Source organism: Elephas maximus, chromosome 27 (genome assembly GCF_024166365.1).
Source record: "Elephas maximus indicus isolate mEleMax1 chromosome 27, mEleMax1 primary haplotype, whole genome shotgun sequence".
In the NCBI taxonomy this organism is placed as follows: Eukaryota; Metazoa; Chordata; class Mammalia; order Proboscidea; family Elephantidae; genus Elephas; species Elephas maximus.
Window position 1 is genome coordinate 21,485,567 of NC_064845.1, and position 24,138 is coordinate 21,509,704.

Sequence of the window (24,138 nt, forward strand, 5' to 3'; positions counted from 1 at the left end):
TAAGATAGTGAATTTAGTTCATGCTAATTTATTAGAGGAAGAGAGTTTTCTCCCTAATTTTCTCTTTTTATTGGAGTTATCTGAACACTTAATCCTCAGTTTTCTGGATAATTAAATGTTTTTCTTCTTTAACTATATGCTTTGTGTCACTTTCTGACTGTAGTACTCAGGTTTTCTGTATTATCCTTATTGTCTGACCCCCAAACCAAAAAACCAAGCCCATTGCTGTCAAGTTGATTCTGACTCTTAGCAACCCTATAGGACAGAGTAGAACTGCCCCATAGGGTTTCCAAGGAGTGGCTGGTGAATTTGAACTGCCAACCCTTTGGCTAGCAGCTGAGCTCTTAACCACTGTGCCACCAGGGCTCTGTCTGACTCCAGGATTAGGTTAAGCATCTCTGTTCAGGTCCATGGTCCTTTGGTGTTTGGTTGTGGTAACAAACTGTACTGGTGTTAACACAGAGCACTTCTCTGAGGTCCTTGTGGTTAGGCCACCGTGGAATATCATCTTTCTGATATTCTGGAATTAAAAAGACCAGGACAAGTGGTCTAAGGCCAGTTGACCTCTAACTGTTCAGGAGGTTTTTTTCAAGACCCTATTGAATAAATATCAGCTGTAATTATTGGGGATAAAAAGACATTTTTCATTGCCGCTATTATCGTTACTTCGAAAAGTTCTGTGTTTGAGGGTGTTTATATGAATGAAGATTTAACTCCATTCTTTAAAACTAATACTAGAATTGCTCTGGGATTCTGTTAGCTCCATCTAAAACATTCTGAAAAGTTCTGGGTGTTCTAGGAAACTTATCCAAAAAAAGACACTTCCTTTTAAAATTGCCTTTTTTTTTTTTTTTTAAATGTGTGCACCTATTTGCAAGACAGTCTTATTTAGTTGATGCAAAGAAAAGTGTTCCTTGAGTGGGTGCGCCGCTGTGTGACCTATTACGTTATCATGCACGTTCTATCTCTTTAAAAACACAGTCTCTATTTGCCCTATTAATTGTTGATATGTTGCCATCCACGAGACAAAAATTAGAGCTGTAATTAAATAATCATGTGATGCTCCTTAGTGCCAGCGAGAGCAAACTCATTTTTCCAGGCCCTGATGGTCACTGATTATTGTATTACTACTGGCTGGCTTTATTTTTTTTAATGATTCTCTATTATCTGTAGATTACCTACCTACAGCCCTTCTTTTCAAAATTAAAGACAGTGGAGACCATTCAGCCAGTTAATTGGCTAGCGTTCCTCAGGGAGGTAAGGTAGATCCACCTTTTCTGCTTTTGGTCACCTGGTAGGTTCTTTGGGGAGGCTACATCAGTGGTGTGGTTGCCTGCCATTTAATTTACACCAGTGTTTTGGCTGAGATGGAGGCATATGGGGAATGCCAGGAGAATTACAAAAGGAGCCGGGTATTAAAATTCAGAAATGATTAAAATTGAAATAAAAGGATGCTGCTTCTTTGCCAGTACTCTGGCAGTCATAATGACACATAGAGATTAGTTTCCACCTTCATCTTTTCCTTCTTTCTCATTTCCTCTTGTTTATTGTTGACACATTTTCCTTATGTCTGTCTCCCGTCTCTGTGTTTTTTTTTTTTTTTTTTTTTGCACCATTATGTATTCCTACTTCTCTCTCTTTAAGCATGGAGAAGCCTACTTAACCTTATTATAACAATAACAGAATAGGGTATTAATATTTAATATGCACATGATTAAAATTTCTCTCCCTTAAACATAGGTCAGCTGTATTAATATTAACTGGCATGTAATTTTTCATTTAAAATATTCTTATTCTGCCCCTTGCTGTTTCTGAAATGTAGTCTACTTTAAAAAAAAAGTGATTTAATGCATAATGTTTAGAAAACTGTGGTCGGCTAGTGAGAAAAGAACTTACCAGTCATGGATAATCAATTATGCATGAATTCAGATGTAACAGATGGAATCTGGTGAGTTAAAGTTTCTCTTTGCCTTAGTGGGTTTTTTTTTTGTTGTTGTCATTTGTATGTTTGTTTGACACCTGTCTGTTAGATAAACATCTAATGTAACGTGAGAAATTTTCTTTTACATCCTTATTTTCTCCTTAAAGTGAACTTTTTTTTTTGTTTCATTAAATTTAGGAGTACAGACCTTTTATGGGGTCTTAGAGAATGATCAGATTCTGCCCCTTCAATTTTATAGATAACAGAACCTGATCCTCCTTGACTTATGAAGGGTCATTCAGCTTGCTAGTAAAGGAAGAAGCAAGACACAAATCTAGTTTCCTTATCTTTTCTCCACTGCTTTTCCAACTAGGTTATTTACCCTCTCTTCTGAAAAAAAAAAAAAAAAAAAAAAAAAAATTTTTTTTTTTTTTTTCTGTAGGAGTTGCTTAATAATAGGGGTATTACACTAATTCTGGGATTTAAAGGATTTCTGATGAAAACGGTGGTAGACCAGTTTTAAATCATATAATACTCTCATGCATGCAGGTTATCTGTGTATATATATTATGCTCTATGTATATTATATGTACATTTATTCATGATCTCAGATGTTTGCCAAACAACTGGATTTCTCAAATCGATTGAAATGTCACAAGATGTGGTTTCTGTCCTAAAGTGCAGCAGACACCAGCCATGGACAGGCCTTTACTTTTGCGTACAGTGCTGGAGATTTTGAGAGACAGGACCCTTTTGTGCAAAGTGAACTCAAAAGTTCTTTCTGAGAGCCTTGTTACCACCCAGGAGAGAGAAGATGTTTAATTCCCATTCAGTGGGATGTGAATATGTCGTGTTTCTTCAGTATAGAAGAACTGTGGGTGTTGCCCACGTTAAGGGAATACAATCTCAAAACAGTTACAAGCTGGTCCCCATCAGGTTTTTCATAAATATGCTGTTTGTTTCTTTCCCAAGTGTGCTTATACATATCGAAAAATACAAATGAAAATAGTCTCTACAGAATAAATAAAAATAAATGATTAAAAAATAGCCTCAAGGCTTACTAGTTCTTTTTTTCCCACCTAGTTTATACTGTAGCATCATTTACCAACTTTTTTGCTTCATATCAGTGGGAAATTTGCATGTGTATTTATAGTCTGTGTTAATTATCCAATGAATTAAATTTCACAATAAACATACTAATAAAGAAATAGAAAAATAGGCACCTGCAAAATAGGTAACTGGGTATGCTTGAGCTATACCTATATTATGAAACTATTTTTTAAGTATTTTATTTAATACTTTTGCACGTAATAAATATATCTTTTTAATTTGGCTTCACTATATTAATTCTGAGTAATGCATCAGAAAAAAAATGTGGTATATATACGAAGGTATGAAGTACAATAAAATATCATTTATACATGAATTTCCAACTCACTAAAAATTCTATTATTATATAAAAGTCCCTAATAGAACAGCAGTAAGAATCAATGATAGGAAACAGAATATAAGGTAATATAGGAAAGGATATTACAAATTATTACATGCAGAAGTAAATACTTGAAACCTTATTACTGTCCCTTAAAGTGACTGCCAAATTGAAAGCCCTTTGTTTTTTGTAAACAAAATATATTTTTTTGTGTAAAAAAAAAAAGTAAAGTATACCTAAATATGTATGTATCTGTGAGATTATCTGTAGATTACCTAACTATTGTCCTTTTCAAAATCAAAGTAGAGAACATTTCCATAATGAAATATGAGTCATTTTTTTTTTTTTTTAGATAGATTACAGTGGTACTGCTATACTAAGCGTGTGTGTGGCGGGGGGGTACCCTAAGCGCATTCAATTGGGAGGGTCCACCATTTCATGAGTGTAGTTAATTTTTACTCTTTTGAAAAACATCCAAAAATAATTTTGGACTTAAGGTACTCTTATTGGTTTGTTTTATCTGTGCTTCTTTCTCTTCTTTTCCTAAGCTATTACAGTATAGTGAATAAAACCTGAAAAGAGAGCCATTTTCTTGCATTGGAGGACTTTCAAATTACCTGCTTTGGGTGGGATCTTGATCTCCAATTACCAATCCATGTTAATTACCCTCAGTTCAGGTATTCATCATATGAATTAAATACCCGTCATAGACTAGACTGTGGCAGTTATCAGGTAAGGACAGAGCAATAGACTGTTGGTGATGGGGGAGGGTTGTTCAAGGTATTGTAGCTCATTGTTTCTTTGAAGCTTGCATGACATTGTCATGATAATATATATCTGCCAGTCTTAAGAGATGAAAGATTTTTGTGCTTTAGCTTTGAATGACGCAACTTCACATCTGTTTCCACAAACTTCAAGCATTATAGCGGTATTTAACCATTGTCCAGGTGTGATGTATTTGTTTCTGGTGGTGGCTTTCCTTCCTTCTGGAGAACCCTTGGTCCAGTGCCTTGTGGCGATGGGCATGACAGTACAATTTCAGATACTACCTTTTGCTGGTGCTCCCCCAGAAATGACCTGGACTAGGATTTAGGCCCTCTGTGACCTCAAACTGTTTTCCCTCTTCGTCTAATTAAGCCATGAAAGATTAGCAGTTATATTAACATCACTGTTTTAAGGAAATTTGGTTGATAGGTCTTGGCTGAAGGTTGACTAGGAAGTGTTGGTATTTGACTTCATTGGAATTAAAAACCTCTGACTTCCCAGAGGGAGTCCCTGGGTGGCACCAACAGCTAAGAGCTGAGTTACTAACCATGAAGGTCGGCAGTTCCAACCCACCCAGAGGTGCCTGGCAATCTGCTTGTGAAAGGTCCCAGCCATGAAAATCCTATGGAGTGCAGTTCTACTTTGCAATACCTGAGGTAGCCACACGTCAGAATTAACTCCATGGCAGCCCTTTCTTTTCTTTTTTTTTTTTTTTTGTTTACCTTCCTAAGAGTATTAAAAGCACAACAGCAGCGAGGGCTGGAATGCCCTGCATTCGGCTCTTGGACTTAGGCAATGTGAATACTTTGGTTTGGCTCGAGTGCAGTGACATAGTTTGAAAATAAGTTGAGCAGTTTTCAGGGAGAATTCCACTCAAGGTTGAACAGTTTTCTGGGAGAGAAGTCACACTCAACCATGTTGAAAAACATTAGAGGAAACTGGGATGGTTCTGGCTCCAGTAAATAATAGACTGGTTTTAAAACTGTACTTTCATGTGTAATTTTGTGGTTAGTAGCTTATGTTTGTGATGATAAATCATATACCTGCACAGGATTTCTGGCACCCCAGTAAATCTCAAGCAAGTGCCCAAATGATATTTTAACATGGTGCTTCAAACAGCATAAATCAATGATCTAATCGCTTGCCCTACCCCCCCCCTTTTTTTTTTACCTTTACTTAATTTGAAATAAGCGGCTTGCTTGTGCATACATGCCTTAAATTTTGATCCACTGCTGGTTCCTAGAAAGGCCTTAATTTTTCCAGGTGAACCTAGAATTGGGCTAAAAAGTTCACTTCAGGGGTACCCTAAGCAAGCATATTTAATTCCCTATCTCATAAACATTGTTCAACCCAGTGGATGCCAAACATTGAAATCACCATGGGATCTTAAAAAAAGTAAGAATGACTAAATAATGCTTGGCTCCCACCTTTGACCCTTCTGATTTAATTGCTGTGAGGTGCAAGCTAGGTATCAGGATTTTTGGAGGCTCTCCAGGTGATTCTAAAGTGCAGCATATTTTGGGAGCCATTGAGCAAACCTCTGATCCTGCCACCTGGTCCTTCCTAAGATGGCCAAGCAGCATTCTTAATAGCCAAAACCAAAACCCACCGCCACCAAGTCAGTTCCAATTCATAGCAACCCCATAGGGTTTCCAAGGCTGTAAATAAATCTTTATGGAAGCAGATTGCTACATCTTTCTCCCGGGAAGCAGCTGGTGGTTTTGAACTGCCAACCTTTCAGTTAGCAGTTGATTGCTTTAGTCATCGTGCCACCAGGGCTCCTTATTCTTAGTAGCGGTCAGTCTAAAAACAGTTCTTGAATTCCTTCCCTGTGAGAGAGCACCAGGTATACAGACATAAGTAAGCCCTCAAGAGACTGGCAGCCTCGCAGTTTGGCGAGGCAGACATGTAAGCATGGAATGCCACACAGCAGGGCAGGGAGAGCAATGGAGCATCGAGGAGGAAATAACAGCTGGAGAAGTCTTTGGGCAGAGGAGGCAAAATTGAGCTGAATATTAAAGGAGAGGGCAGAAGGGAGGTCCCCAGGAGAGAAGGGGCAGGAAGGGCACTCAAGGCGGCAAGGACCCATGGGGAAAAAGTGGGACATCTGGAAACTGGCAGTACTTTGGTGGTGCCATCTATGCTACAGAACTCCAGTGGAGCAATCTCAGGAGCCCTTCCCTCTCCCTACTCAATTTTGGATCTAGATCTAGATGGGAAAAAAAAAAAAAAAATCCAAACCGTCGAGTTGATTTTGACTCATAGCAACCCTACAGGACAGAATAGAACTGCCCCATAGAGTTTCCAAGGAGTGGCTGGTGGATCTGAACTGCCGACCTTTTGGTTAGCAGCTGTAGCTCTTAACTACTAGGCCACCAGGGCTCTAGATCTAGTTTGAGATACCAATTTTGATAGAACGTTTCCTTTGTACCTTATCAAGACAATGAGCTTTTTACACATGTTGTGCAATCAATTATTGCAAGTAAAGGAATACGTCTGGGTAGAAGGCCCAGACACTGTATCATCGGATTCTCAAAGCCCATGTTCAATGGCTGGACGTCTCCCATATCCTGCTTCCCAGAGCTAGCTTCAACGTTAGCTTTTTCTTGCTGAATGTTAATAATGACCTTTGTATATTAAAACCATATCACAAATTACCAGTGGGTATTTACCACCACTCCAAAGTAATTAGGAGATAACTTTTGATCACTATCAGTCTAGCCATAACTGAAACCCCACTCTTGGCGAACAAGAAGACAAAAAACGTTATGCCCTATATTTTAGAGTTCACTGTCGTTATTCGTTTATCTCCCCTGCAAAATTTCAAGCCTTTGGCCATTTTTTTTCTGCAGCGTGCCATCATTTGGTATCTGAATGCCCTCCCGGTTTGAGTAGGTATCTACATTCAAGCCTCCAAAAGAGTCATTTCTAAGCGCAGTTGTGGTTTTAACTTCACCTAGGAGCTATTTAAATGCCGATGGCAAGCAACATTTGGGGTAAATGCTATTATTCCAAACATATTACAGAACCTTTCAAATACAGACATGTCTCGAAAGTTGCCTTAAATTTGTGTTCAGTAGCACAGAAGCTTCATTCCATGAAACTTTACAGATCTATGGGCTAATTCTGAAATGGAAAATGGTTTCGATTTGGACATCATTAGAATGTCTGAGAGCTATTCAGCATCTCTCAGTCTCCTCCTGGCCACGTCCTGGATTCACTTAGTTGTATTTTACAGTTCTCTAGACCTGCATTGTCCAGTAGAACTTTCCGCAGTGTGGATAGGTTTGTTCTATACCTGCACATCCCAGTGTGGCAAGCCCTAGCCATCTGGGGCTATTGAGCACTTGAAATGTGGCTGAAGAACTAAATTTCTCATTTTACTTAATTTTAATTTAAACAATATAGCCATCTTCACCACTGTTCTCTTCCCTCTTCTGCAGTCGTTAATAAGCAGTGGAGGTGGGCTGCAAGTGACACTGTGAGCTTTTTGCTCCTATTCATTCTTAATATAAGTATTGCCAGGACAATGTATGATATGGCCATGAATAAGACAGACAGTCCCAGCTCTCATGGGGCTTCCAGTCTAGACTGGAAACATTTATTAAAGCGATAATTATCCAAATTGTTAATTGATTAAGACTGCAATGACTTAAGTTATAAAGGAGAAATACAAGAGGCTATGAGAGTATAGGGATCCCTGGGAGCACAATGGTTAAGAACTTGGCTGCTAACCAAAAGGTTTGCAGTTCGAAACTACCAGCCGCTCCTTGGAAATCCAATGGGGCAGTTTGGTTTTTCTGGATGACAGTATATAAGGAGGACGTGCCTTCTCGTAGGATTAGTTAGTTTAATCAGAGTTCTAATTATTCCCTAAACAAGAAAAGCATTGAGGCAGCTTCCTCCCAGAGTTCGAGGCTGCAGCAGGTTGGCTTCGGGAGCCAGGGCTCTCAGAGTATGGCAGCTGGAATGTGCAGTGCTCTGACCTCCACAGCCATAGGGTCTGCTTGAGTAAGTGCCTGCACACACGTACCGCAGACTTCAGAACTTGATCAAGTAGGTTCTCTCTTAAACCCTGTGGAGTTGTGATGATGTCGGTCACAGATAAGATGTGAGAAGAAGGGTGCAAATGTTTACAGGATATTGCATTTCCTCTCCAACATATGTTTTGACAAACTTGTTTGAGCTCCAGCCCCAGCTTTTTTTCTCCCTATTCTTACAAACTGGTATTTGGTCCATTCAAGAAATGATGTGGAAATTAGTCCTGACATCCTAGACAGACAAAATGAGACACATGACAGCAAAACATATGGCCTGAATAAAAATCCTTATATGGCCAACACAGACCATATTCCCAGAAATTCATATATGGAAAACACCACCTGCAGCTAAAGCCAAAAAACAAAGCGTTGACACGACAAAAAGAGCAATATGCTGTTTAAATTGTGGGGCTTTAAGAGCATAGAAAGATAGCCAACTGGATTTGAATGGAAAAAAAAAAAAAGATGGGGGAGGGGGGAAACAAGTCCTTAGAAAGTGTTGTGGTGGTAAGCACTGCTTTGCTAACACAGTCACTGGCGGAGTTGCCATATCTTAAAAGCGTTCGAATTCTAAATGTTTTCTGTGTTTATTACAAACGTATGTGCTATTGAGAACTCTGAATGTGTTTTAATGCTTAGGATATCTGCCTGAATATTTATCTTAATACGTTGCCATCTGAAACATGCAGTAGTCCTTTTATTATTAAGTTAAAAAAAAATTTTTTTCCTGTATCTGTTATGATATTTTATCTTGGACTCCTTTATCTTTGTGTAGCTAGTGTGAATGCCTTCTCATGTGATAAAAAATTGATGCTTTCTTGTTTTAACTGCATGTCCACATATTAAATAGTTCGTGTATTGGAGTTGTAATATTTCATGTTCCTGAGGTTTTCTATTTGGATAGCAAGATTTATAAAGTTTAACTTTTCATACTTGCTTCCATCTTTATTGTTAAATATAAAGATGCCTGTGCAAAATTACTTCATATTTTTCTCCCCACCATGATAGTTTATGGTCATATATGCCTAGGAAAGTGGTACTGTATTTCCTTAATTATCTTTTCTTTTTTCCTCTTTATTTTAATCTGAGTTTATACTGATCCCTGCTCAGTGGCTATAATGAATATTCTAAAGGGGTAGATGTATATAGTTAATAAGTTCATCCATGTAGCATACCACTTGGATGGCATAAACCTCTGTGTGCCATTTTAGGTCTTATAATCATATACTTCAGCAATAATGTGCTTGAGGGAAAATTAGTAAGTATATGTAATTAATAGATTCATGATAGTACTAATATTGGTTGTTCCTCTAATAAAATCATTATAAGATACCTTTAGCCTCATTTATTTCATCATTTTCTGAGGCCGTGTCCATCTTTATTACATTTATGCTTTGTGTTTGAATAGTTTGTGATTCCTGGAAAAAGGTGTTATTCAGATTTAAAGATTTTTAATTCCCATGTTATATTTGCATTGACCAGGTAATTTAGAGGCTGAGGTTAACCAGAAGGCTTTTTGTCTTATTTGTGTGAAGGGATAAAGGTATTTATGACATTGTATTCCACTGTGTCTTGATAGTGATACTTTCTGAAACTTTGTATTTTGAATGTTTTCTCTTTGCTCAAAATTTATTTTGTCCAACACCTATCCACCTTCCTCCTTCCTTCCTTCCCTCCTTTTCTTCCTTCCCTGCTTCTTCCCTCCCTCCCATTCAATTTGAGGTGATGTTGCATGAGCAGATGATTTTTTTTAATACATGTGATTTTTTAAGTTTTTTTTTCTTTTTGCTATTTATTGTTTGTAAATTTGTACAGCCTGATACTAGAATGCACTTTCTGTATGGAAAATAAGGTGAGTTTCAGGATAACACGTTAGGCATTACCAATTTGAAACAACTAGTAAAATATCCATCTTGGAAATTCCAAATTTAACTATCATATTGCAAAACTCATTGTCATTATAGAGATAATTACCTTTTTTTTCCTTTTAAATATCTTTTTTAAATAAGTTTAAGTAACCACATCCATAATACCAGCTCAGACACCACTGCTACATTTTGCTGTATTTATATATTTCTTTATTGATTATATTATACTTTACATAAGATATCCATCTCCATATTTCCATACATTTCAACTTTTAAAAATGTAGTATCATTTGGGCTTTTTAAATAAAGATTGCCTTATATTTGCTTTCTTGTTTTTGTGTTTTATTATCATATGTTCTTTTTTTTGCTCAACGCTTGGGTTCACGTGTGCCAAGATTCAAGATTGACTGTTGCCTGCCTTGATTTTGACTAACCTTTCCGGTTTGTGGGTGAAACTTGGGTGCCATTGGAGCGATGTATTTTCATTGTGTTTCTCCTAAACTTGTCTTCCCCAGGAAGCTATCATTTCCTATACTTTAATGCTCTACCTTTTGCTTTTCTGAAGATTTCTGATGTAAACAAGGTGCCTAAGAGTGTATTGGTAGCTTTAAAGAGCTTAATTTGCATATTTCCGTCTTATCTCAGTACTTGTGCTAACTTGTTGCTTTTTTATATGTAAGAAAATGTTTTTCTGACTGATTTTTCTCTTTTCCCTACTAGTGTATTCTGGAAAATAATTCATATAACCTTTTTGTTCTTAATGATTAACTGCCTTCAGGGTACTAAATGGCAGTACTAAAACCTAATCGGGAAATGCGGCATCTCTGTTTTGGGTGAGATTGTAATGTTCTTCATTTTTATATGAACTATATTTAATAACTATATTTCATAGAGTATCTAAAGAAGAGGATCATACATATGTGCGAATAACCATTTATCTAACTGGGTGACTTACCCTGGTTTATAGCAGAAGTACCTACTGCTGCAACGGATGCATTTACCAACCCAAACTTTGTCTTGCGGCCAGTGTGAATTATTTTCAGAATGGTAGCGTCTTTTCCTTTGTAATAACAAGTCAGGTCTCTCTCAAGTGACCCAAATTTAGTGTAACCCGGCCATTGTGGGCCACGTATCCTCTTCCTCCAACGTGTTCTGTGGCTTAGAAGTGAGGGAGTTTTGAACCGACCTGTAACTAGCACAGAAAGCTTACTCAGTTCTCTTTAATTTTGGCTCCTAAGTTTAGGGACCACTCTCCTTTGAGGATAAATATCCAGGAGAGCTCCTACGTCTCTACGTCTCTGGAAACGTTTCTGCACTCTCCACGCTTCTCCAGGGTGTCTACTTCCCGATCGTCCACTTCCTGGTGTCCCCTTCCCCAGTCCTCAGCTCCTGTCACTTGTAAGCCGCTGCCCCTCACCCGCAGGGCCGGTGCGCCCTCCTGCCGCGCTCCCGGCGTATTCCTTTTTGTGGCTTTTGTGGCCTGTGGGTGGGTGGTTAGTTTTCCCCCCTGGACCTCGCCCCCTCCTGCCCATCACTTTCAGCCCTGGGCGGGCCGGGCCGGGCCGGGCCCGGCCTCCCTCCGGCCCCCACTCACACACCTGCCCCGGCCGCCCGCGCGCCGCGCGCTCCCCGCCCCGCTCCGGAGGCCGCTGCCGGGGGAGCCCCCTCCCTGCCTTCCTTCCTCCCTCGCGCGCCCTCCCCGGCGCGCCTGGCGGCGACCGGCGCTAGCCCTCGCGCAGCGCCCTGTTATTCTGGGTATTGTGTGTAATAAATGTCGGGCCGCCTCACTCTAATCAAGCTCATTACAAATTCTTGCGCGCCCGGGGCCGGAAATCGTGCGCTCCCCCCCTTCCCTCACTCATTCACTAGTTACTTGTCTGGCTGCTTTTTAACTCGCCGCCCCCGCCCCCTCCCCCAATCCCGGCCCTCCAGCCCGGGTTTTAATCCCCATCCCTTTTCCTCCTTCTCCTTGCACCCTGCCCCCCCCCCGCGCCTTCCTCCTCCGCTCCTCACCCCTTCCTCCTCCTCTCCCTCCCCCTCCGCCGCCGCCGCCGCCACTTTCTCGCTCGCTCCCGCTCCCCGGACGCGGCGGATGAGCCGGCCCCGCTGGGGAAGGGCTCGGGGCGGCGGCGGGCGGCCGGGAGGAGGCTGCGTGCTCGGGGCTGGGGCTGCGAGCGGGGTGATTTTGTATTAAAATGAGGAGGAGGAAGAAGAGGCAGCCACAGCGGCGGCGGCGGCGGCAGCAGCAGCAGCAGCGGCAGCAGGAGGAGCAGCGGCGCAGAGGGCTGCAGCCCGGGCGGACGCGCGGAGCCGAGCTGGGCACGGCGGCGGTGGCGACAGCGGCCGGGATGAGTCAACTGATAATTTAATGGGGGCAGAGACGGCAGCGAGGGGGAGAGCGAGCGAGCGAGCGAGCGAGCGAGGAGAGAGAGAAACAGCCCCGTCCGGGGACTCGCGCTCACACGCACGCACACACACAAACACACACACACACCTCTCCCTGTGCCACCCAGCAACAACCGGCCTCCTCACAACAACAACAGCAACAGCCGCCCTCTAGCCTGCCCGGGGACCGAGCATAAAGCCAGAGCGACTCCAGAGGACGCTTCCCACCCACCCTCTTTCATTTCAGGAAACTCCTGATCAGTTTGGTTGGGGTTTCTGGGTTTCTTTTTTCACAAGTCCTAGTGCCATTGTGGTGCTCGTTGTTTACCTCGGACTCTGGCTGAGTGAGAGCTTGGCGACTTTTTGGGGGGAGGGGAGCGGGGAGTTTGTTGCTGCCGAGGCGGTGGAGGTGGCTGGGGGTGCCTTCTGGTTCTCTTCCTCCTCCCCCCACCCCCGAACCTTCTTTCTCTCTCCCTCACTCAGTCCCTCGGCTCCCCAGACGCACGACAGCCCCGCGTCAATGGGCAGGGAGAGGGTCCTCGGGGCTGTTGTCAGAAAGGGCGACATCAAAAGTGGCATCTTAGTGCCTTTCCGGGGTTTTTTTCGCGGCCCTCTGCCCCCCACCCACGCTGTCCCCCGGTAGATGCCCTCTTTGGTGGTGCGAGGCCGTGGGAAGAAAGTTTAACGTTTGTTAATATCAGTCGCAATTGTTGGGGAGGCGGCGGGGGCGTTCGGAGGAGGGGAGGCCGAGGGGGCCTTTCCCTCCCCGCGTTCTCCGGGGTTATTAGAGAATAACACTATAAGTGACAGCCAGAAGTAGACTTTCTGTCCTCACACCGGAGAACCTGCCTGAGCAGGAGGGAGGGAGGGAACCGAGAGGTTCCTGTTCCTTTCTGGAGACCTTGTCCGCAGTGATCTCTTTTTCTTTTAAAGAGACTCCTCAGTCACCACCTTGGTTCCCCAACACCACCACAGTGTATAGCTCTTAATGGGTTTTGCTTTGTTTTTATGATCCCCCCCCCCCCAACGAATCACTTGTCAGATCAATTTTATCTTCACCCTCCTCCCCCATCGAAAACCCCATTCTCTGAGGTTAGGCGTTTTACAAACCTTATATGTTGTTTTTCGAATTGTGATTTTTTTTTTCAACCCTCCTTTCTCCTATGGCTACTCTTCTAGACATTTATTTCTGCCCTTCCCCCGCTTAGGGGGAGGGGGTAGGGGGAGAGAAAATAATACAATTTCAGGGGAAGTCGCCTTCAGGTCTGCTGCCTTTTTTTTTTTTTTTTTTTTTATTAAAAAAAAAAAAAAAGACATAGAAAACATCAGTCTTGAACTCCTCTTCAAGAACCCGGCCTGCAAAGGAAATCTCCTTTGTTTTTGTTATTTATATGCTGTCAAGTTTTGAAGTGGTGAGTTTCAGGTCGGTTTTGCTAATTTCACTCCGAAAAACTGCAGTGTTTCTGTTTCTAGATAGTACTTTGCTTCTTTGTCTCTTTAAAAGGTCACCGTGAAAGCTTGGCCTGGATTGTACCGGCCAAATGGAATGGATAAGGGCACAGTCTTCTCTTAAATGTGGTTGTGGGGTTCTGTGGGGGCGAGGGAGGTGATGCAGCCAGGAGCTCATTGAAAAGGATCCTGCATTGCAAAAAATAGGTTATCAAAACCGGAATTCCGTGCTTTTCTTTCCTTTTTTTTTTAAAGGAAATAATTTCTGTGACCGAGTTTGCTGTTTTATTCAGTGCTTTTCCTAAGTGGACTTAGTTTATGGGCTGGGAAATGGGATTTGGAGAAAGTGGCCCGCGTTCTGTGTGCCAGCCAGAGGTTACACTAAAACGCCTTTTAAAATGTGTAACTCGGAAGAAACTCTTGCAGCCTAGCATCTGTTGAGACAACAGTTACTTTCCCTGCCATCAGAACAGGCAGGCCTGGTGGAGGTTGCTCTTTGCAATTCCAAATTGAGGTTTGGTGAACTTTAGCCTTGGGCATAGAGTTTGAATGAGTAAATTAGGTGTTTTATGTCCATGTAATTTTGCTTCGTAATGTAAAGCTTTTTACAAGATGACTGAGTGTTTAATAGATGCTTATAGGTGGATATTGAAGGACAATTTTGTGTGACCTATATGATGTTTTGATTGTCAATACATTAACTAAATTATAATCTCTCACTTCCATTTGCTGTACAGTTTGTAGTGCTGTTAAGTGTTAAGCTTCATGACTACTTAATATGTTTTGTAGAATCAACTTTGATGCTGTGGTCTATTTTTTTTTTCCTCTTCAGTTGCCCCAAGGGTTAAGGATTTTCTTTTCAAATCATATGTTTTAAAATTCATCTTCTGCTCTAGGGTAAGGCAACCAATTTCAGAAAAAGCTTGGTATTATAATCCACGTGAAACATTATAAAGACTGTTTTGAATAAGTGAATAATCATTGCTCTCTAATTTTGGCTTTAGACTGCAGTTTAATATAATGGAGAAGAGTAATCTTGATAAAAAGTGGTTAAAAGAGGCACATTTATTGTTAATGAACCTCATAACCAAAAACAGATGGGACCTCGATCAACGGTAAACCTTTAGTTCTTAGCATGCCACCCTAGAGCATAGGGAAAAATAGCCATTATTTTCCAAACTTTATAGTCCTTCAGTTGGAATTCTTAAAACTGCTTTTAAACCTCCCAATTAGCAGTGTCCCCCCATTCACCCCTTTTCTTGGTTATATGGGACAAATAGTCTATAATTAAACAGAGGGGGAAGTGTTTACAGAAAGGCCATTGTAATGCAAGCTGTCTTTCAGCAAATCCAGAGCTAAATAGCTTCGGTGTAATAATTTTTGTTAAAGCACAAGATATGTCGAATCACTAGACAGCTAGGGGAAAGTGGCAGTTACCATATTCTTTCTGGTCTACCTGAATAGGATCTGTTTAGTATTAGTAAATGCCCCACTTCAGGTACCACAAGAGTTCGTAAAATAATTCTACTCACCTATTCTATCAGCTCTAGTGAGTTTGGTATTGTAATTGCTTTCTTATGAGCAGTGTGAAAATTTATGTCTAATACATAACTGAAAATAACAATCTTAATTTTTTTCTGAAGTTAATAAAGATGTTGACTTCACTGCATACCGAGATTATTTTTCAAAATTGGAGACTGTGTCTTACTGGTATCATCAAGATTTAAAGAGAAAAAAAAAGCGAGTTTAGCACTTCAACCTGAAGTATATATTACAAAGTATTTTAAGGATTTTTGCAATTTAAATTGGTAGCAGCCTCCTATTACTAACGGATACCTACATTTTAACTCTAGAGCATGTGAGTTGTAATGCTTCAGTGCCTGGGATGTTTGAAGAAACTCTACTTCTTCCTGTTTGCTTAGGGGTGAAGTGATCCTATCACATGTTTGACCCAGGACTTGACAAGATCTTTAACAGGTCACTCAACTCTTGAAACTTTGACAGTAGAAAACTTTTTTCTGTGAATTAACCTGTAAAGTGAATGAGGAATTTAAGAAGCAATTGTGTGTTTGCTGCCTTCTTAAAAGATGGTATAGATATATATATATATGCATATATATTATTTCTCATACAAATTAAAAGATACATAAAAATGTTAACATACATTACCCAACAGACTTAGTTAATATTTTAGATTATGATAATCTTACCATCCTTGATTAAAATGCTATTATATTCTGTAATGAGTTTTTAATTTTTAAAAATGGAGATGACATAATACAATTTGTTTTCTTTCTGGCTAACCTTGTGATAATTTTTTTTTTTTTTAAGTAAGCCCATTCCCCCCCCCCCACACACACACACTTAGTTTTGTTTTAGGTGACAAATTACCTTTTTACTCATATGTGTTGGTACAGTTTCCACAAATTATTCTGTTAATTTGAATGAAAATGTAATGCTGCTATCTAGAAATATGGTAACATCTGCATTATATTATTTCTAGGTAAGCAGTTTTACAAATGCCTTATATTTGTGGAGAGAGAGAACTGGGGTAAAACATTTACATGGGATACACACACACACACACACACACACACACACACACACCCTCCACCACCACCACCACCCACCCAATTATAATATGTCTTCTTTTTAAATCCTGGCAGGTGATCTTTAGAGGGTAACTGAGTATGGATCATTTGAACGAGGCAACTCAGGGGAAAGAACATTCAGAAATGTCTAACAATGTGAGCGATCCGAAGGGTCCACCAGCCAAGATTGCCCGCCTGGAACAGAACGGGAGCCCGCTAGGAAGAGGAAGGCTTGGGAGTACAGGTGCAAAAATGCAGGGAGTGCCTTTAAAACACTCGGGCCATCTGATGAAAACCAACCTTAGGAAAGGTAAATAATTTTGGAAAGCTGCAAACCCTCATGTCTACCCAAGGCCACTTGGTGTGGGAGTAGAGAGGCTGAATATGTCTTTGTATATTCTTTTCCTTGGTTCTCTTTTTGATCGGGAATTAGTTACATTCTTGGCTGCGCTGTCAATCATGTTCTGAAAGGGTAGGCTCTGTGCTTGGGTAGAGCATTTGCTCTGCTATAGACTGGAGTCACTGGACATTTTGGATGATAAAGATTGAATGAAATATGATGGTCTCAGACCTGGCTTCCATTGATACAGTATGATTGTAGGAGAGGATGTATGGGTGGCTTTTGCTTAAACTAACCCTGATTAAGATTAAGGTTATTTGAATACCGCCATAGCTTTTTCAGATTTCTAGTTTGAAGGCTGAGAATGGAGATCTTACATGATAATGATACAAGAGCTTTGTGATGTCTGTTTTTGTGGTGTATACTCTTAGAAACAAATTCATTATTTAGCAGTGAAAAGCCTGCTGATCCTGTTTTTGATTTTTGCTATAATTGGGTGTTCTTGATCAAGGGAGGGTGAATTTAGGCAAGCTTCTGGGGGAGGTTGTATTTTATATTAAATCGATGAAGTTGAGCAACTTGGACTGTGTTGGACATGGTTAGTGTAAATTAGTGTCTGAACTGCTTATAATGTGTGTGTCTCATAACGATCTTTATTTTGTCTCTGAATAACGTGTATGATTCAGATTTTCCTAACATTTGCTGAGCCAAGGGGAAAAATGCCATTTTTTAGCAAGCAAGAATATTAAGCAGATAAAGTTAGAAGGCAGAGGAATTTTCATTGTGTTTGATGCCTAACATTTATCATACAATCATTTATTTTTTCCTTGGTTTGGCGAAAACAAAGAATATATTGATCCTGCAATGAACAGACACAGCAGTCCGTATTGTTAGATCTTTATCTATTAAAAATGGAAAAACAGCACTTCAGCAAATTCTTTGGCCTCTACTCATGATTACCCTATTTATTGATTGTTTGCCAAGAATGTATGCATCTTAAGAAAGCCAGGGGTAAGAGCATTAAAAATATAATTTATTACGGCTTTTCAAACAGACTGCATTAATATTGTACTGTGAAGCACTGGGGCTCTATAAAAAAGACTTTCTGACGCCTGCAAACATATAAGTTCCATAAATTCCTAAATAGGAGATTTCAGCTGTCTCTGGTATTATGTGATATTTGCACAGCAAACTTTAATGCCAGGACAGTTTTAGACAAGGATTCTACAGACTTCACTGCTCCTTATGGCAGACGTGCTGTTTACACAGGCTCATAAACCTTCAGCAAAAGCTTCTAAGACTGCCTTCAGGTTTAAATCATGTGGTATTTTTAGCATTCAGCAGTGACCAGTGCACTCCCCTTTTCATGCTGCAAGGTTACGAAGTTGCTTTAGTTGGAAGTCTCACCAAACGCTAGCACGAATAATCAAGACAGTTCAGAGAAGGCTCCTGTTCAGCATTACCTCCAGTAACAGGAGGGCAGCCGTGACAGTTGGCTAGAAATGTAGCCCCTAGGTTTGTCATTAGCTGATACTATTGTCACTTCATCGATAGACACCTTTATTAACTATAGGGTACCTCTCAGCTTGATCAGTAAAATCCAGAATAAATCCAATATGTTTCACTAGTTCAGAAAGCCTACAATTATTTCAGAGGTCTGAAGGAGCAGCAGGTAGTACAGCTGGCCTGTTCCTCCTTATAAGAGGAAAAAAATCAATGTGTATGTTTTTGTTGTACTCACCCAACTCTTTGAAGACACCAGGACGGGGAGGAGAAACCAGAGTTCAGTACAGTAATTTCACTTCCTGCTCAAATGCCTTTTTTTTTTTTTTTTTGAGTATTGCATTCATAGCGACTTATTTTAAAAAATGCAGTTTAATTGTTGAAGGTTCCCTCTGCTTACTCCAAACAACAGAACTACTAAATGCCTTCTGGTGTCTCCCCCACCCTCCCCCCGGCCCCCCCACATGTCTTATTTTTCCTGTGCATGGCGTCTGTTTGACAGGTGCTAGATAAAAATTGTGACTGAGAAGAGAAAGCCCTACTAAGAAAAGAGGGTCAAGTGTTTTTGTTTATTTGTGTAGGAGATTTTGCCAAAGTACCTTCAAGCCAAGGAAGAAATCACCAGTTTGCATATGGCTGTTTTTGCTGTGGTCTCCCCAAGTCTCCTTCTGATCCCTGACGGATTCTCTCTCTGGTATAAAACAGTTGAATGAGTGACAAGAATATTGGCAAGCTCTGCAGCTTGCTTTTCGTGCCTAGCCTGTTGGGTACCTCCGAATGAGTTTGTGAGCTTTTCTAAGTAAACCTAAAGGGGTTTATTTGTCAGAGCTAGAATCTCTTGTGAACAGCTCACTAAAGCTCTGGTGAAGATGCACATGGAGAAAAACGTAGCTGTTTTATTGCCAGCTTTTGTTCCGCAGACACAAGCAAATAGAGAATTTTTAAAGGGCATCTCTGGTGTCAGTAGGAAATCCTGGCTTTGGCTATGGTTGGCATGCACTAGACGTCTTCGGAAGTTGGTAGGATTTTGTGAGACCAGAGGGCAGAGCTTATAGAGGCATTAATGTTGTAGGACTAATTGGGGATCCTGGGTGCCCTGTTAAAGTAACCCTTGTCATCATTTATGCTAAAGATGATACCCTCCTGGCAGTTTGCCACAGCACAGCTCAGATGCATCTGCTTTTAACCCTTTTCCGTTTATCACTGTAAGTCTGACAGTGCGCTGCGTAAACACCTTGAGCACCACGGCATTGCGTGATTTCAGTTTCTAGAAGGCTCTTTTCTGACAGTGGGGTGGCCCGTGCTTATTAATGATCTGGCTACTGAGTTATCCCATTGGGTTAAAGTAAATAAAGAGAGAGCACATCAAAATCTATGCAGAATCCTTTATCCCAGTATGACCTGATGAGGCCAGTTTCCTTTTCTCTCCCTCATTTTTATCCCATTTACTATAACAAAGATTGTTCATTTTAAAGACATATGGTTGCTGTAATATCTTTTTAGTCAGGTAGATTAAATGAGTAGCCATAAAAATGAATCATATTTATCTGCTTTATGCACATACTGAGATAGTCTTATTATTAGCATCAGTTTGGTTAAGTTTTGCATTTCTTTTCTGGAACCAGTTAGAGTAAATAATCTGAAAGGGGTAGAGAATGATAATAATTTTCTAGTCAAAGGTAATTTGAGAATTGGACACAAACAGGAAAAGTTTAATATTAACAAAATGGTGTAGGGAGCTTGAAGGTAGCTTCCCCTGAAGCTAAACTGGAGCGGGTTACGTTTGTGTACCACTCACAGCAGATCAAACACGACACACTTCTCCCTCATCAGCATTAGTATTTCATCAGGAAGGTAAGTCTGCAGTCCTGGATTTTGGAAAAGGTGCCATTAAAGTTAGAGCAGTGTTCAAGTTATCTGAGAACCAAGTTCACGTTCTGTTTAGGTATTTCTCTTTTAACTTAAAAAAAAAAAAATAAGAGGAGAGAGAGGATGTATATATTCTCTTTGTGTGCCTGTACCTCTATTTCTATTGCCCTGTCTGCCTGGAAAGCAGAGTCTCCCTGTTTCTCACTGTTGTGAAGATTTATTTTCATGGCATAGCCCCCCCGCCCCCATCACCCCACGCCGCTCCCACCACCCCAGTCTGTATTTCTGAAGACCGTTGGTTTGCATCTCTGTTTTTTCCGTTTTTTTTTTTTTTTTTGATAGGAACTATGCTACCAGTTTTTTGCGTAGTGGAACACTATGAAAACGCCATTGAATATGACTGTAAGGAGGAGCACGCAGAGTTTGTGTTGGTGCGAAAGGATATGCTTTTCAACCAGCTGATAGAAATGGCACTGCTGTCCTTGGGTTACTCGCATAGCTCTGCTGCTCAGGCCAAAGGTAAATAACGCACGTGTCGAGTTGGAAAAATGGCTCGCCATCCTTTGTTTACCTTGCAGAGAAAGCACTGGATATTTTTATTCCAAGCACTGTGGAGCCCGTGTTTTATCTTGGTTCCTTATAGACTGTGGCTTTAAAAAATTGGCTTAATTCGGTTTGGTTTAGTTAACACACATTTTGCTCATGTGGAATGTCGAGGTAGATTTTTTTTTTTTAAATTACTTCAGCTGAGTCATTAGTATGCTTATTGACCTTAATAATCTCCTCCACTGAGGACCCACAAGGAAGTGAGGAGCGTATCTGAGCAGATGGACTGTTGAGAGTCAATTTGCATTTATGACTGAATATCTAGTTCTGTTTCTTTTATTCTGTTTCTGATGGTTTTATGGGCTGTAAAGTATTTTTCAATGCTGATTCCCACTGCAATAGAGAATCTTATCTAAATCGTAAAGCCATTTAAAACTGGTTCAGCGATGTCTTATTAGAACTTCCTCTAAGTTAGGAAAATGTGGCCTTAATGCATAGGTTTTATTGATGGGACTTGATTTCCAAAATAATAAACCACCCTACTGTCATTTACATAATTTCACAATTTGGAAAGCTAAACTGTGACTATTTTCATTGACCTGCCTTTTAGAGGGAAGGGAATCGTTCAGACAGAAATAACAATATGGCTTGTGGCGGGGGCCATGGGGGGGGAAAAAAGCAGAACAACTTTTTACTGGATTATTATCTGCAGGGTGGAGTATTTGGTGACATATTCTCTTTATCTGGAATAGGGCTAATCCAGGTTGGGAAGTGGAATCCAGTCCCTCTGTCTTATGTGACAGACGCCCCTGATGCGACAGTAGCAGATATGCTTCAAGACGTGTATCACGTGGTCACGTTGAAAATTCAGTTACACAGGTGAGTCAAGACAGCAGTTCCGGGGTGAAAAGCTCTACTTCTCTGGTCTTTTGAAATAAAGTATCTCTGGCCAGCCTTAAACGTTTATTCACCCTAGAACGGTGATTAACCCTCCGAATGGTTAATCCAAAAGGATTCTGTTACCTCACCCCTTCTGCTCTTTTTCCCCTAACTTACGTGCATTCTTGAAAAGCAACGGCCACCCCCCCCGGCCCCCAAATTTGTAGGCTCACGAAGGCTATCACAAGACAAGACTTTCTACATTTAGTCCATTAAATGATGCATTACAAGAAGGCATTTTACATAAAGTTTACTTAAGAGAAAAATATTTTTGCATATCATGAACACTGCCATCTGTGTACATTTCGTGAAAGAATGCCTTCCTCACAATTGCCACAATCTTACTGATTTATATATATATATATATTTAACCTTTTGCTTCGTCTGAACAGAGTCCTGAAAGGAAAACAGTTGATCCGTTGATGCTTTTCACGGCAGGTCGTGAGCAGGCAGCACACCTTAAATTGCCTTCCCGAGCACATCAGAGCAGGAAGGTAGAAGTAACGCGAAGGAATAGCCACCACAGGCAGCTGATGTATAATTCATGCATCGATACAGCAGATGTGTTGTATAAAGTAATTAACTAATCGGAACAATCAGGAGACCGAGAGCAATCTCCAGATGCATCTGTTTGATGCGCAAAATGAAATCTGTCTGTCTTAAAGGAATGTTCTGCAGCAGGATGCAATCTTGTAATAATCCCCTTTCTAATCTATGTCTCAAATAGTTGCCCCAAACTGGAAGACTTGCCTCCCGAACAATGGTCGCACACCACAGTAAGGAACGCTCTGAAGGACTTACTGAAAGATATGAATCAGAGTTCGTTGGCCAAGGAGTGCCCCCTTTCACAGGTACTTAGCAGAGCATGTGATAAATAATAAAACATCATGGGCAGCCCTGATGGGAGGTTTGATGGGGCTCCACAGTCTGAAGCAACTGGTACCCGAAGCAAGAATCTGCCAGAAATGCAAAGTGACTTGACCACTGGTGACCTTTGAAAATGTGCTCAATTCATTCTGAACAGTGCCTTTACGCTTCTTCTCCCTTGGGGAGAAGAACGAAGGACTGTTGACAGGAAAAACTGTTCAGTGGAAGACTGCTCTGGCTAGTTTTTAGATTCCTCTTCCCAGTGCTCTAAGCATGGTAGCTACCTTCTAAGCAATAAAGATTGGTACAACCTCCACGAAGCTTCCGTGAGTGGGAATGATGATATAAGTGTAACGTAGGGTATAAAACTCTGCCATGCCATCTGAATTAAATAAGAGCACTGTTCTAGGATGCTGTGTTTGTTACAAAAAATGAAAATGTTTAGCAAAAATAATCAGAAAAACAAGAACAGAAATCTGTTACCTGTAAGGAAAGGTTGAGTAGTTCCTATTTGGTCAGGATTTTGAAACCAGTTATGTGGCATTGTTTTACTGTTTTTTTTTTTTTTTTTAAGTAAAATCTTAATGTTTTTTTGAGATGTGTGTCATACCATCCGATATTTTTGAAACAAAACACAGATTTACTATTATACTTGATTTTTTAGAGTGAATTCTGTTGGAGGGCAACCAAAACTCTAGGTAGAGATTGCTACTATTTGGAAATTTAAAGCCAAACATTGTTTTGATAATACTCAGCTGATTGCAAATAAAAAGGAAAGAAAAAGGATGCTGTGAACCTGTTGTTAATGGGCTGCTTGTGTGGTCACCACGTAAGTGTGTTATAATGCCTTATCTCAGTGCCCAGCTCCATTTTGGGTGCTTCCGTGATACAGTAAAGCCCTGGCCTAGCCAGATTTTTACTGATTTTAAAGTTTTTCTTTTAATTAGATTTTAAAATGTAATTCTGAGTATTAGCCTGTCAGTCATTTGAACTTAAACTGTATGACTCTGCTGTAAACATTTCTGCATCTGAGATAAGGCCCTAGTTTTAAAATGTATTTCTAAAGGTGATGCTTGTGGAGATACTGGGTATCTTTGAAACAAAGTTTGTTACTTTTGTTACTGTTTCAGGGAAACTCCATGCATTTTAAGCTTTGTTACATTGCAGTCCAACAGCTTTACTTTGAAATTTGCTAGCAATTTTAGAATGAAGCAAATGAATTAAGTGTAGGATTGATAATAACTTTCTGTATTCTAAAGTAAGCTATAAATAGTCATATCTAAATAGTCACTGCATTGGTAAGTGTACATTTCTTGAAATTCAGAGCAAAATATTTTTGTCATTTCAGTTACGCCTTCAGCTAATCTCCTCTGTCCTCCCTCTCTTGCCCTGGGAGTAGAGAAGGTGTGAATTTATAACCATTGAATAGAAGTGATTTAAATTAATTAAACACAGTTAAATCAATAGGATGATAAAATGAAGCAGGGGTGGCTCTTATATCTGGGACTTCGGTTTTGCGGGTAACTGTAGTTAGCATGTCACTTGATTACCTGGCATTTGAAAATTTGGAATGTCCCAGAGATAAACTTTTTTTTTTTTTGACTCAAAGTTGGAACATACATAAAT

General features: G+C 40.4%; 1 protein-coding gene across 11 annotated transcripts in view; it reads left to right on the forward strand.

Annotated features, from left to right (window-relative positions):
* Window positions 1-24,138, forward strand: part of SATB1 (SATB homeobox 1) — a 107,641-nt gene that overhangs the window by 8,420 nt on the left and 75,083 nt on the right. For 4 of the 11 annotated variants that reach the window (XM_049870729.1, XM_049870723.1, XM_049870728.1 and 1 more), the window contains 4 exons: window positions 16,524-16,758; window positions 20,503-20,679; window positions 21,459-21,585; window positions 22,373-22,496. In XM_049870729.1, coding sequence (XP_049726686.1) covers window positions 16,548-16,758; window positions 20,503-20,679; window positions 21,459-21,585; window positions 22,373-22,496 — 639 coding nt within the window. In that variant the 5' untranslated portion in view covers window positions 16,524-16,547. The other 7 variants (XM_049870730.1, XM_049870731.1, XM_049870720.1 and 4 more) reach the window with 6 other exon arrangements.